The 15,146-nt window shown below is 49.9% G+C and overlaps 1 protein-coding gene across 3 annotated transcripts; it reads right to left on the bottom strand.

Moving 5' to 3' along the window:
* Positions 1-820: 820 nt before the first annotated feature.
* Positions 821-8,805, bottom strand: FBXO27 (F-box protein 27). Of its 3 annotated transcripts, none has more exons than XM_023229441.1 (6): positions 8,784-8,805; positions 7,976-8,365; positions 7,405-7,516; positions 7,224-7,319; positions 2,859-2,994; positions 821-1,540 (listed from the first exon to the last, which is right to left on the bottom strand). In XM_023229441.1, the coding sequence occupies exons 2-6, from the start codon at positions 8,337-8,339 to the stop codon at positions 1,397-1,399; spliced, it is 852 nt and encodes a 283-aa protein (XP_023085209.1). In that variant the 5' UTR covers positions 8,340-8,365; positions 8,784-8,805; the 3' UTR covers positions 821-1,396. The 3 variants fall into 3 exon arrangements, with proteins under 3 accessions (XP_023085209.1, XP_023085208.1, XP_023085210.1); XM_023229440.1 differs by lacking the exon at positions 8,784-8,805 and adding an exon at positions 8,604-8,661; XM_023229442.1 differs by lacking the exon at positions 8,784-8,805 and adding an exon at positions 8,604-8,661 and having other exon boundaries at positions 7,405-7,513.
* Positions 8,806-15,146: the final 6,341 nt, after the last annotated feature.

Raw genomic sequence — 15,146 nt, 5'->3', positions numbered from 1 at the left:
CAAAATAAGAAATTTATTACATGAGATTGGCAGATACATGCTGCTGATATATTATTCTTACTGTTTGAAAAAAAGTCAAACTGAAAAATAATGTTATTTTAATTTTAAATACCACACAATTATAGGTCCTTGAGGATCAGGGTTGGGCTTAGGGAATTACCTCGTTTTTCAGAGAAATCAGAGTGGGCAGATCCATCTTCAAATTCTTTTTTTATTTTTTATTTTTATTTTTTGAGACAGTGTCTCGCTCTGTCTTCCAGGCTGGAGTGCAGTGGTATGATCATGGCTCACTATAGCTTCAACCTGAGCACAAATGATCCTCCCACCTCAGCCTCCCAAGTAGCTTGGACCATAGGTGTGTACTACCGCACCTGGCTAACTTTTGTATTTTTTGTAGAGATGGGGGTCTTACTACATTGCCCAGGCTGGGCTTGAACTCTGGAGCTCAAGGGATCCTCCCACCTTGGCCTCCCAAAGTGCGGGGATTACAGGTGTGAGCCACTACACCTGGCCCAATTTTTTTTTTTTTTTGAGACGGAGTCTCACTCTGCTGCCCAGGCTGGAATGCAGTAGCATGATCTCGGCTCACTGCAGCCTCCACCTCCCGGGCTCAAGCAATTCTCCTACATCAGCCTCTTGAGTAGCTGGAAGTACAGGCACGCACCATCATACACCGGCTAATTTTTTGGATTTTTAGTAGAGACGGGGTTTCACCATGTTGGCCAGGCTGGTCTTGAACTCTTGACCTCAGGTGATCCGCCTGCCTTGGCCTCCCAAAATGCTGGGATTATAGGCATGAGCCACTGTGCCTGGCCCAAACTTTTTTTTTTAACATGGATTTTCAGCTGCATGACCTGGTCCCAGCCCTGTAGCTCGGAAGCCCCAGGAGGTGAGGTTCGCACCCTTAGGGCTAGGACTTTCTGAGCCCTAAGGATGAGGCTCTAAGTTCAGAGACGAGTAGAGGGCTTCTCTGAAGGGACCAAAGAAGTCCTTACGGCAGAAACAATAGGAGACAAGATGTCAATGGCGGGGAGGGGAGGGGTTGGGACAGAGGGGCCTGGGGCTGGATCGGAGGGTTTTGGGTGGGAAGAGAAAAGAGAGGAGGGCGAGAATTCTTCTCCAAGATGGGCGTTCCCCCAGGCTCATCTGTGGGTTCCCCTCAGTAGAGTAGGCCCCCCAAAGCAGCAGCTGCAGTAGGTAGATAAGATGGAAGAAGCTTCTTCTGGTAGTTTCTAGAACCTGAAGACGGGGCCCGTCAGGGCCTTTGATTGGACCCAGGAATTCTCAGTATGCCAGGGAGGTACAAGTGGTCAGTTGGTTAATGGGGAGTCCCAGCCAATGGTCCCGGGCCCTGGAAGGCACAGTCAGGCTGTCTTGCAAGAAGGATAGTCCTGGACTAGGACAGACGGACTCGCACGATCACACTGGAGTTGGTCACACGGGCTCCATAGTGGCCAGCCCAGAACTGTGTGTCCTGGCCCCAGTGTTCGAAAGACACAAAGCGGACGCCCATCTTGATGTTGGAGAACACGTGGGTGACCTGTAGGCAGAGGAGGGGCTCAGCCCCATTGTGCCACAGCCTCCCCTCTAAAGCTGAGGATGGGGCCTTCTGGCAGATGGTTACTTTCCAAAGATGGCTATAAAATCTCCCATTGGGCCACATGTTCTTCTAGAATCTTAAAGAATCTTCCACTCCCTCATCAAAAAGTGGAATCTGGCCAGGTGCAGTGTGGTTCGCACCTGTAATCCCAGCACTTTGGGAGGCCAAGGCAGGTGGATCGCTTGAGGCCAGAAGCTCCAGACCAGTCTGGCCAACATGGCGAAACCACGTCTCTACCAAAAATACAAAAAAATTAGCCAGGCTTGGTGGCATGTGCCTGTAATCCCAGCTACTTGGGAGGCTGAGGCAGGAGAATCACTTGAACCTGGCAGGAGGCGGTTGCAGTGAGCCGAGATCACGCCACTACACTCCAGCCTGGATGACAGAGTGAGACTCTGCCTCAAAAAAAAAAAAAAGTAGAATCTAATTCCCTTCCCCATGAATCTAGGTGGCTTTGATTGTCACCAAGAATGTGGTGAAAATTACGCTCAGTGACTTTGGCCAAGTGACTTTTAAGGCTAGGTCAGAAAAAGCAAGGCAGCTTCTATTGTTTGTCTAGAACCCTCCTCCCTGAGCAACCACTAAGCATTCAGACTGCCTAGGAGCCGCCATGCTGTGAGGAAGCCCAAAGGAGCCCAAACAGAGAGATCCCATGGAGAAGCTCTGAGACAAAATGAAGAAAGAGATGTTTGGCCAGCCACCAACTGCTACACACACACCATCCACCGCCCTGGCCTGCAGCTCCAGACATCGTCAGAATGTCACTGTCTGAACTTTGAAAGGCAGGAGCCAGAACTGCCCAGGTGAGCCCTCCTGAAATTACTAACTCATAGAAATCACAAGTAGTCAAATGACTGTCATTAATTTTTCTTTTTTTTTGAGACACAGTCTCGCCCTGTTACCCAGGCTGGAGTGCAGTGGTGTGATCTCGGCTCACTGCAACCTCTGTCTCTCAGGTTCAAATGATTCTCCTGCCTCAGCTTCCTGAGTAGCTGGGACTATAGGCGCCCACCACTATGCCCAGCTAATTTTTGTATTTTTAGTAGAGATGGGGTTTCACCATGTTGGCCAGGCTGGTCTTGAACTCCTGACCTCGTGATCTGCCCGCCTCGGCCTCCCAAAGTGCTGGGATTACAAGTGTGAGCCACTGCACCCAGCCAGACTGTCATTGATTTTAAGCCACTAAGTTTTGGGGTGATTTATTTCGCAGCAATAAGGCCCCCAACATCCTTTCCCCAAACCCCCATAGGAGACTCACGTGAAGGCAGGCATTGTTGTTCCACTGTGGGATGGGATCAGGCACAGCAGAGAATTTATCTAGAACAGTCTGGTTGGCGTCTAGAAGTTGGACAAGGAGTCTATACATACAGCCACTGTCGTGTCGGGCTCCCCACCTGTGGGAGGAGGGAGGCCATGAAGGCTGGACCTGCTACCCCATCTCTTTGGGTATCTGCCTACCTTGTCCTGCCTTGTCCAAATGCCCTTCCCATGTATGCAAATCCAGTTCCTCTAAAGGGGCTCCTGGGAGGTGATCTCTGGACCCTTGGAATGTTGTGTCAGACAAGAGTGTCTTTGATGGTGACCCAGGTGGTACTGGATAGTCCACTAATGTGATTTAGGGCAGGAGCCAGTCACACTCATAGAAATAGTCTCAGTGGGGAGTCTCCAGAAAGACCCACCATGTGACTTTCTGTGGGGGCTGGGAGGTGGGGAACATCAGTTGACCTGGAGGCTGAGATTGACCATGTGGGCAATTGACCAATCCATCATACCTATGTAATGAACCCAAGAAATACTCTGGACACCGAGGCTCAAGTGAACTCCCTTGGTCAACAAAATTCCATGCATCTTGTCACACATCAGTGCCAGCATGGTAACACGTCCTGACACCATGGGAGAAGGACAACAGAAGCTCTGTGTTTGATCTTTTTCCTGGATGCTGCTCTATGCCCTCCTTTTCTTGGCTGACTTTAATCTGTGTCTTTTCTCTGTAATAAACCAGAAGTGTGTAGTAGCTTTTTGTGAGTTCTTCCAATGAACTATTGAATTGTGAAGGTGGTTTGGAAGTCCTCCAAACTTGCAATTGGTAGAGTTGTAGAGATGGGGTTTTGCCATGTCACCTAGTCTGGTCTTGAACTCCTGGACTCAGGCGATTCTCCTGCCTCTGCTTCCCCAAGTGCTGGGATTACAGGAACCACCATGCCCAATCAGATTTTGTTTTTAATCATTACTCATCAAACTACATATTTGTACTGTTGTGACATATTGTGTCAGAAGTGAGGATGGTCTTAGGGATTCCATCCCTGAACTTTGTAGTGAGCTCTAAACTTCTCACAAATATTGATGCCTGTCCGGGAATGGTGGCTCATGCCTGTAATCTCAGCACTTTGGGAGGCCAACGTGGGTGGATCACTTGAGGTCAGGAGTTCAAGACCAGCCTGGCCAACATAGTCAAAATACAAAATTTATTAAATATTCTACTAAAATGCAAAATACAAAAATTACTAAAAATTCTACTAAAAATACAAAAATTAGCCAGGCATGGTGGCTGCCTGTAATCCCAGCTACTCGGGAGGCTGAGGCAGGAGAACTGCTTGAACCCAGGAGGCGGAGGTTGCAGTGAGCTGAGATCGTGCCACTGCACTCCAGCCTGGGCGACAGAGGGAGAACCTGTCTCAAAACCAAAAAACAAACAAACAAACAAACAAAAAAATATTGGTGCCTGGCTCTCACCCTCAGACACTCAGATTTAATTGGTATGACTGGTGCCTGGGCATTGTATGTTTTAAAAGCTACCTTTATGATGTGCAGCAAACTTTGGGAGCCACTGATTATCACAATCAAATAGTACCCCACTGATCAAAACAACACAAATATGTTACATAGTTTGATAAATAGTAATAAAAAATAAAATCTGGCCAGGTGTGGTGGCTCACACCTGTAATCTCAGTACTTTGGGAGGCAGAGATGGGAGGACTGACTGCTTGAATCCAGGAGTTCAAGACCAGCCTGGGTGACATGGCAAAACCCTGTCTCTACAAAAAATATGGCTAGGCGTGGTGGCTCACACCTGTAATCCCAGGACTTTGGGAGGCAGAGGCGGGCAGATCACCTGAGGTCAGGAGTTCGAGGCCAGCCTCGCCAACATGGTGAAACCCCATCTCTACTAAAAATACAAACATTAGCCAGGTGTGGTGGTGCATCCCTATAATCCCAGTTACTCAGGAGGCTGAGGCAGGAGAATCACTTGAACCCAGAAGGTGGAGGCTGCAGTGAGCTGAGATTGTGCCATTGCAATCCAGCCTGGGCAACCAGCGAAACTTTGTCTCAAAAAGACAAAAAATTCAAAAATTAGCCAGGCACGTAAAATTAGCCAGTGTGCACCTGTAGTCCCAGTTACTCAGGAGGCTGAGGTGGGAGGATTGCTTGAGGCTGGGTGGTGGAGATTGCAGTGAGCTGAGATCACGCCACTGCACTCCAAAAAAAAAACAAAATAAAAATAAAAATCTTACTGGAGATGTATCTCTTAATGAGATGGAGTTGAGGAGTAGGGTTATGGTGCCTTGATTAAGAGTGAATTTGCTGGCCAGACAAGGTGTATCTCTTAATGAGATGGAGTTGAGGAGTAGGGTTATAGTGCCTTGATTAAGAGTGAATTTGCTGGCCAGACAAGGTGGCTCAGGCCTGTGATCCTGGCAATTTAAGAGGCTGAGGCGGGCAGATCACCTGAGGTCAGTAGTTCGAGACTGGCCTGGACAACATGGTGAAACCCTATCTCTACTAAAAATAAAAAATTAGCCAGGTGTGGTGGTGCACACCTGTAATCCCAGCTATTTGGGAGGCTGAGGCAGGAGAATCCCTTGAACCTGGGAGGCAGAGGTTGCAGTGAGCTGAGATCGCACCATTGCACTCTAGCCTGGGCCACCGAGTGGAAAAAAAAAAAAAGTAGATTTGCTAAGGCCCCAAATTTCCAATGGCCACTTTGCCTGGCTCCCTACATCTGGGGATGACACCTTAGTGAGGGGCTTTTTTCCTGTAAAACTAGAGAAGGGAGACACTGAGAAAGAGATTGGGGAAGGAGAACCATATGATGCTTCCCACACAGATACAACCTGTAGCAGATTAATTGTATAATGGGGGTTCCTGGCTGTAGTGGACCTGAAATTTGACTCCCATAAAACCATCTGGGTCATATACCCCCTGGGAAGTCTTCATGCACCCCAGTTTCAAGACCATCAATACAGAGGATAAGCTCCGGAGTCAGATGAGTCTGGGCCTTATACCAGGTTCTGCCAAGCCCAGGCTGTGTGACCCAGGCAAGTCATCTCCTCCTTTTTCTTTTCTTTTTTTTTTTAGGTGGAGTTTCACTCTGTTGCCCAGGCTGGAGTACAGTGGCGCCATCTCAGCTCACTGCAACCTCCACTTCCCGGGTTCAAGCGATTCTCCTGCCTCAGCCTCCCAAGTAGCTGGGATTACAGACGTATACCACCACTCCTGGCTAATTTTTTGTATTTTTAGTAGAGACAGGTTTTGCTATGTTGGCCAGGCTGGTCTCGAACTCCTGACGTCAAGAGATCCGCCCACCTCGGCCTCCCAGAGTGCTGGGATTACAGGAGTAAGCCACCACGCCCAGCCTGTCCCAACCTCTCAGTTGGTGGCATGTGCCTGTAGTCCCAGCTACTGGGGAGGCTGAGGCAGGAGAATCACTTGAACCTGGCAGGCGGAGGTTGCAGTGAGCCGAACCTCTCCCCTTTCTCAACCTCTCAGTTTCTTGCGAAGCTCTGAATGATCTGAGGGCTTGAAATACACCTTCCCACAGGATCAAGGTTCAAAAAAGGTGCTCATATAAAGTACTTGCTATGTGCTTGCCATGTAATAATTGTCACTGCAAGAGCCCTATCTTGTAAACAGGGAAAACAGAGGCATGCTGTGACTTGCCCAAGGCTACAAAGCCGCAGAGCTAGGGTTTGAATCTGGGAGGTCTGGCTCCAGAACCTAAGCTCTTGGCCAACTATGCTATGTTTTCTCCTCCTAAGGCAAGGAGCATCTCGTTCATTTACCAACAAGACTGAGCTGGGCCCAAGGCCTCTCATCTTCTGTTTTCCAATCCACATCCCTTTGGGCATGAGCAGAGAGGCTCAGGGTGTGCACTCTGCTAATCACTAGAACTGTGAGTATGTTTGTCACTTCACCTCCCTGAACTTCAGTTTCTTTTCTTTTTATTCTTTTTTTCCAGGACTGAGTATCACTTTGTTGTCCAAGCTGGAGGGCAGTGGTACAACCTCCGCCTCCTGGGTTCAAGCGATTCTCCTGCCTCAGCCTCCCAAGTATGTGGGACTACAGGTGCATACTACCAGGTCCGGTTAATTTTTTTGTATTTTTAGTAGAGAGGAGGTTTTGCCATGCTGGGTGGGCTGGTCTCAAACTCCTGACCCCAAGTGATCTGCCTGCCTCGACCCCACAAAGTGCTGGGATTATAGGTGTGAGCTACCATGGCCGGCATGAACTTCAGATTTCTTATCTGTAAGGAGGGGTTAGGAGGCCTAAATTAAGCCACCCATAAAAAGGTCATGTCACATGTGGTCAGTGCTTAGCAAGGGGCTATTTTAATAGTCACACTCACCAGTCAGAGACACAAATCTCAATCCTGCCACTATCCAGCAGTTCTGGCCACAGACCCTCCTCCTCTAGGTCCAAGACCTGCTTCTTGCGACACCAGCTGGGAAATGCAGGAGACAGGGTAATGAGAACAGGCAGGCCTTTCTCAACAAGGCGCCGGACCTTAGGATAGCAGGGGCATTCACCTGAATGAAGTCACGAAGCACGTCTGAGAAGGGGCCCCGGGCACGGTTGTCCTGTTTTCCTCCACCACCCAGCCGTCCCCACCGTGCTGCACCATCCACTTTCGGAGGCCTTCTGTGAAATAAAAAAGGCTTGTGCCCAAGTTCCAGTCGCCCGCCTGTTGCTTCCTAGTGAGACTCCTGGCCCTTCCCACCGAGGCCCCGCCCCCTGTCCCTCCCACCAGCTCACCCAAAGCCCGGCTCCTCTGACCCTTCTCACCGATTTGCAGCAAAGCCCTGCCCCTCCAGCCCCTCTCTCTGGCTCCCAGAACTGCCCCTTTCCTACCCCTCCCACAGGCAACCAGTGAAGCCCTGCCCAGCCAGCCCTGCACCCTGCGTGCCGATGCTGCCTCGCCCTTCCGACGCCTCCCACCGGCTCCCAATGCTGCCCCGCCCCCCGACTCCTCCCACCGGTCCCACTGCGGCCCCGCCCCTCCGGCCCTTCCCACCGGTTTCACTGCGGCCCCGCCCCTCCGGCCCCTCCGCCGCTCCCACTGTGGCCCAGCATCCCGGACTTCCTCTTTCGAGATCCCACCTTGGCCGCAGGGGTTGCGAATAAGGTTGCGTCCGATGGGTCTGCGCGCGCAGAAGCGGCCAAGAGGGCAAGGCCTGGCGTTACGGGCGGGAGACTGGCAGCTGCGGGCGAGGTGCAGTAGCGCGCGGCCGGTGGCGCCGTGATCGCGGGCCAGGATCAGCAGCCACAGGGCCTGGCCGTCCACCAGGGCTCGCCAGCCCCGGCACACTTGGCGGCAGCGCCCGAGAAGCGTGCGCGGGGGGACGTGGCTCAGCACCACCAGAAGCAGCTCCGGGGGCAGTTGGCTCAGGTCCAGCGCCTCTTCGGGTTCCGGCTCCGGCGCGGGGACCCGGGCGGCCCGGCCCCTGGAGGCCCAGGCGCCCATGGTCCCCCCGCCAGGCCCGGCTGTGGCTGCGGGAGAGGAAGGGTCAAGGCGTCAGGGACCAGCAGCCTCCGCGGCGCGCAGCCTCTGCCTGTCCTGACTCTGCCAGCCGCACCCCTACCTTCACCATCCCTGAGCCCCGTCCCCGAGTCCCCATCCCCCAGCCCGTCCTTGATAGCCCCGATATTTCGGAGACCCCGCGGTCTGTGTGTATGCCCCGAATTGCGTGCAATCAGCCCCCCTCGGCGGCCCCACCCCAAATCCTACCCCAGGGCCTGGCAGCGCTCCTACCCGGGATACCCTAGCTGTGTTGCAAGCTCCCCACGCCCCTCTGCGTCCTTTTAACTCGCCGGCCCCTCCCCTCTTACTAGCCAGCGTCACCCACCCCTGCATCCTTCTTACTCCCCAGCCCCTCCCACCTACTCCCTTCCCCTCTCCAGACCCAACCTGCTTCCCGCGAGGGGGCCAGGTGGGGATCCAGGGTCTGCCGCTCACTGCCGTCCCCTCCAGCCGGCCCCTTGAAATGTCCCTAATTCGTTAGTGGCAATGAGACGTCTGGCTCCGAGCAACCGTTGTTATTTTGGTCAGGCTTCTGAGTGGGAGGCCTCATATCCGTTAACGTGTTAAAAAATTTCCATCACCTTTAAGGTCAGGCACGGTTATCTTCACTTCACAGGAGAAAACAGGTTCCAGCTGCTAAAAATGAATGCTGCAACCAATAGTAACACCAGCCAACTTTTATGGACGGTTTTACTGACAGCCAAGGTGGCAGCCCCATGAAGTAGGTGCTGTGATGCCCTTTACTTCACAGGTGAAAAAACTGAGACCAGCAGAGGCCAAGTGACTTGCCTATGATCACCAGCTAGTAGGGACTTGAATCCAGCCAGCTTAGCTCTGGAATTCCTCATTTTAACCTCTAGATCAGCTCTGTCCAATAAAAATACAATTGTGGCTGGGCGCGGTGACTCATGCCTGTAATCCCAGCACTTTGGGAGGCCAAGCGGGCAGCTCGCTTGAGGTCAGAAATTCGAGACCAGCCTGGCCAACATGGTGAAACCCCATCTCTACTAAAAATACACAAATTAACTGGGCGTGGTGGCTCGCACCTGTAATCCCAGCTAATTTGGAGGTTCAGGTAGGAGAATCACTTGAACGCAGGAGGCGGAGGTTGCAGTGAGCAGAGATTGCACCACTGCACTCCAGCCTGTGCAAGAGAGTGAGTGAGACTCTGTCTCAAAAAACAAACGGAAAAAAACAATTGTGAAAGTTGATCCCATTGCCCCAAGAATGTGATTCTCTGCAAGCCTGGCTGTTAAAACTGCCTGTTGTAACCTGGAAGCAGTCTCACTGGTACTGAAACAACCTGCTGCGGACTGGTTTTTCCCTCTGCTGTCACTTACCAGTCAGAACTTGCCAGCTCCCCAAAACGTTGCTAGTGTCAATGAACTTTCTTGCAAAACAATACCTAACATTTCTGTTTCTTATGAAAACTTCTAACCTCTTTGTTCTTTAAAGTACTGAAGACCACCTGGTCTGTGTGGATGCCTCAAATTTCAATTCTTGCTTTCCAAATAAAACATTTTATTATTTTTTTGAGATAGATTCTCGCTCTGTCGCCCAGGCTGGAGGGCAGTGGGGTAATCTCGTCTCACTGCAACCTCCCTCTTCTGGGTTTAAGTGATTCTCCTGCCTCAACCTCCCAAGTAGCTGGGATTACAGGCGCGTGCCACCATGCCCAGCTAATTTTTGTATTTTTAGTAGAAATAGGCTTTCACCAGGTTGGCCAGGATGGTCTCAAACTGCCAACCTCAGGTGGTCTGCCCGTCTCGGCCTCCCAAAGTGCTGGGGTCACAGGCATGAGCCACCACAATAAAACATTTTAAATTTAGAGATTTGTCTCTATATCTCTATATTTTATTTGGCTTCGACATACTGTGAGTCGTATACATAATTTAAGACCTCAACAAACAAAAACAGACATAGATTCTTCCCCACAAAGAACTTACCTTCTAGAGGGACAGACACGATAAACTGTTGGCATAATGAGCAAATTACATAGTATCAGGGAAATAATTAAATATAAAACCTCCAGGCCAGGCATGATGGCGTACGCCTGTAATTCCAGCACTTTGGGAGGCTGAGGCAGGCACATCACTTGAGATCAGGAGTTCGAGACCAGCCTGGCCAAAATGGCGAAACCCCATCTCTACTAAAAGTACAAAAATTAGCTGGTTGTGGTGGCACATGCCTGTGATCCCAGCTACTTGGGAAGCTGAGGCATGAGAATCACTTCAACAAGGGAGGCAGAAGTTGCGGTGAGCTGAGACCTTGCCACTGCACTCCAGCCTAGGCGACAGAGTGAGATGCTGTCTTAAATAAATAAATAAATAAAATAAAATAAAACCTCCTTTTGGCCCTTTTAGAATCCTCTCCACAAATGCAGAAAAGAAATAAATGGGGTCTGGCATGGGGGCTCACACCTGTAATCCCAGCACTTTGGGAGGCCGAGGCAGGAGGATCTCTTGAGCCTAGGAGTTTGAGACCAGCCCTGGCAGCACAGTGAGACCCCGTCTCTACAAAAAATTTAAAAAGCAGCTGCAAATAGTGGTGTGCACCTGTAGTCTCAGCTACTTGGGAGGCTGAGGTGGGAGGATGGCTTGAGCCCGGGAGGTTGAGGCTGCAGTGAGCTGTGACTCTGCCACTGCACTTCAGCCTGGGCTACACATCGAGACCCTGTCTCAAAAAAAAAAAAAAAAAAAAAAAAAAAAGAATGAAACAGTTGTATGAGTGCATACACTTTAAACGAGCCTGTAATGTGCATCTGCCATGATGAACAGTAAACATAAGTATGTGTGTGTGTTAAAAAGTGATTAGTGCTATGAAAAATTAGAGCAGACAAGGGAAAATGGGGCATAATGAGGTTGGGTTGAGTGGATAGGAGAGGCAGACCCTGAATTAGGAGAGATGGATGAACTATCATGCTGGTTTAATTTCTTCTCAATACATATATTTTCATTTTTAAAATTTCGTTTCAACCGGGCACGGTGGCTCATGCCTGTAATCCCAACACTTTGAGAGGCCGAGGCAGGTGGATCACCTAAGGTCAAGAGTTTGAGACCAGCCTCATCAACATGGTAAAACCCCGTCTCTACTAAAAATACAAAAACCTGGGCGCGATAGCTCCCGCCTGTAATCCCAGGACTTTGGGAGGCTGAGGTGAGCAGATAACGAGGTCAGGATTTCGAGACCAGCCTGGCCAATGTGGTGAAACCCCTCTCTAGTAAAAATAATAATAATAAAAAAATTAGTTGGGTGTGGTGGTGTGCACCTGTAGTCCCAGCTACTCAGGAGGCTGAGGCAGAAGAATCGCTTGAACCCAGGAGGAAGAGGTTGCAGTGAGCTGAGGTCACGCCATTGCACTCCAGCCTGGGCAACAAGAGTGAAAATTTGTCTAAAAAACAATCTTTTATATATATATTTTTGAGACCAGGTCTCACTCTGTCATAGCTCACTTTAGCCTCAAACTCCTGGAGTCCAGCAATCCTCCTGCCTTAGCCTCCTGAGTAGCTGGGACTAAAGGAGAGACAAGGTCTTGCTGTTACCCAGGCTGGTCTTGAACTCCTGAGCTCAAGTGGCCCTCTCACCTCCACCTCCCAAAGTGCTGGGACTGTAGGCATGAGCCACTGTGCCCACTAAAACTAGTATGTTAGTTTTAATGTAATGTGTAAGCAGTGGGAATCTTGTTGATAATGAGATATGATGACCCAAGTATTTGATTTTTTTTTTTAAACTTTTTTCACTTTGTCACCCAGGCTGGAGTGCAATGGCTTGATCTCGAACTCCTGACCTCAGGTGATCCTCCCACCTCGGCCTCCCAAAGTGCTGGGATTACAGGCATGAACCACTGCACCTGGCCTGATTTTTTTTTTTAACAGTTAAAAGGTTTAAAAAGTTCGAGTACGTTGGCCGGGCACTGTGGCTCATGCCTATAATCCCAGCGCTTCGGGAGGCCGAGGCAGGCAGATCACTTGAGGTCAGGAGTTCAAGACCAGCCTAGCCAACATGATGAAACCCCCATCTCTACTTAAAATAAAAAATTAGCTGGGTGTGGTGGCATGCACTTATAGTCCCAGCTACTCAGGAGGCTGAGGCAGGAGAATTGCTAGAACCTGGGAGGCAGAGGTTGGAGTAAGCTGAAATTGCGCCACTGTACTCTAGCCTGGGCAACAGAGCAAGATTCCATTAAAAAAAAAAAAAAAATCCAAGTAGGTCAAAAGGGCAGATACTGAAAAGTCAGTGTCTTTTTCCAGTCCCCAATTTTCCTCCCAAGGGCAAGACTTTTGGTCTCCACCCCAAAGACACCACACCCAGACAGACTTTCAGTGATCCCTCTGAGGACTGCTACCTGAGAGACTTTATCTGCAAATAAGATGACCTTTGTTCTCAGTGCAGTTCTGCCCCTCACCCTACCTTAGCTTGTCACCGCCATGGTCCAGAAGCCTCCTAGCCCCTATCTATTTCTGTATCTCAAAATGCTATTTAAGCTTCAACCATCTGGCCTGTCTTTGAATCTCATACTTTGTGGGGTTTCTCTGTGTGTGCACATAATGGATTTGTGTGCCTTTTCTCTGGTTAATTTGTCTACTGTCAAGTTTATTTCAGAGACTCAAATGATCAAGCCTTCAGAGATGGTGGATGGAAAGTTTCACCTGTCCCTTCACTTGTTAAAAGTTTTAAAAAGTTCTTTTGAGATGAGGTTTCATTCACTCTGTCACCCAGTTTGGAGTGCAGTGGTGTGATCCTGGCTCACTGCAGACTTGGCCTCCCAGGCTGAAGCCATCCTCCCACCTCAGCCTCTCAAAGTGCTGGGATTGCAGGCATGAGTCAGGTCACTGCAGCCTTGACCTCCCAGCCTCAAGTGATCCTCCCATCTCAGCCTCTCGAATAGCTGGGATTATAGGCACAGCTATAGGCCCACCATGTCTGGGTAATTTTAAAATTTTTTTGCAGAGATGGGGTCTTGCTACAATGTCCAGTCTCATCTCAAACTCTTAGCCTCAAGCGATCCTCCTGCCTTGGTCTCCCAAAGTGCTGGGATTACAGGTGTGAGCCGTCACACTGGCCTTGTCCCTATACTTTATAGAAAGAAAAAGGCTGAGGAGAGCAGAAACAGAGAACAAAAAAACGGATTGGCACTTTCAAAATTACCTTCCTTGTAATGGATAAAGCAGAGTTGTTCTTCAGTTCAGCAAACCAGAAAATCTCTTAATTTAGGAGGGCCAGCTGTCGGTTTTATGGAGCTGTTGCTTCAGAGACTCCACACAGAGGGGGAAATGTTCTAGAGCTATACCAAACCCCCTGGAGATTCCAAATCATCAGGTCCACGTTTGTGACAAATTCCCAGAAGATGCCAAAGCTGATGCTCCCAGGACAAAGCACTGAGTAGCTGAATCTTATAGGAATCAAGCCAAGCATCCCTTGCATGTTGTTCCCCTTTTTTTTTTTTTTTTGAGATAGAGTCTCATTCTGTTGCCCAGGCTGGAGTGCAGTGGCACGATCTCAGCTCACTACAACCTCCGCCTCCTGGGTTCAAGTGGTTCTCCTGCCTCAGCCTTCTAAGTAGCTGGGACTACAGGCACATGCCACCAGGCCCGGCTAACTTAAATTTCTCTCCTTTTATTTCCGCTTTACATTATAGTTAGGGCATTTTGGAGCTAGGTTTTATTATCTAAGTATTTCATTTCAAGGTAATAAAGGCGGCATGAGAAATTATTTGCTATAAATCGGGAGCATTGGCTCTGATGAGGCCGAGCAACACTGATGCAAAGCAAGAGGTGAGTAGGGACTGCAAGCTTCTCTCTCTGCTTGGGGTGTGGGTGGGAAGCTGGGGAAAATCCTGCTGGTCCGGTTTGCAGAAGTAGAAATGTCATGGACCTCCGAGTACAAGGAAGTGGGCTGCACAAATAATTCCAAGGGTGTTAGAGGTTCCACTAATGTGACTTTCTTGACTACAGCTCTCCCTAGAGGCCATTTTAACAGGATTAGCGTGAGGTAGGAGGCGGGACTTGACTCCAGAGGTGGGGCTCGGACACCAGATCAGACTGAGGACTTGGTAAAACAGGGTGGTGGGGGACAGTGGGGGGGTGGGAAGCAGCTTTATTACTTTATTTATTTGTTTATTTATTTGAGATGGAGTCTCACTCTGTTGCCAGGCTGGAGTGCAGTGGCGCGATCTTGGCTCACTGCAACATCTGCCTCCCAGGTTCAAGCGATTCTTCTGCCTCAGCCTCCCAAGTAGCTGGGACTACAGTTGTGTGCCACCATGCTTGGCTAATTTTTTGTGTTTTCAGTAGAGACGGGGTTTCACTGTGTTAGCCAGGATGGTCTCCATCTCCTGACCTCGTGATCCGCCTGCCTTGGCCTCCCAAAGTGCTGGGATTACAGGTCTGATCCACCGCGCCTGACCAGCTTTATTTATTATTATTATTGATATTATTATTATTATTATTATTTTGAGACGGAGTCTTGCTCTGTCGCCCAGGTTGGAGTGCAGTGGTGCAAGCTCAGCTCACTCCAACCTCTGCCTCCCATGTTCAAGCGATTCTCCTGCCTCAACCTCCCGAGTAGCTGGGATTGCAGGCACCTGCCACCACACCTGGCTAATTTTGTATTTTTAGTAGAGACGGGGTTTCACCATGTTGACCAGGCTGGTCTTGAACTCCTGACCTTGTGATCCACCCACCTCGGCCTCCCAAAGCGCTGGGATTACAGGTGTGGGCCACCACACCTGGCTATCCTCAGATTTGTAAC

The sequence above is a fragment of the Piliocolobus tephrosceles genome, chromosome 21 (genome assembly GCF_002776525.5).
Source record: "Piliocolobus tephrosceles isolate RC106 chromosome 21, ASM277652v3, whole genome shotgun sequence".
NCBI classification, from domain to species: Eukaryota; Metazoa; Chordata; class Mammalia; order Primates; family Cercopithecidae; genus Piliocolobus; species Piliocolobus tephrosceles.
Note: the sequence above shows the minus strand (reverse complement) of the source record. Positions and strands in the feature narration are given on the sequence as shown.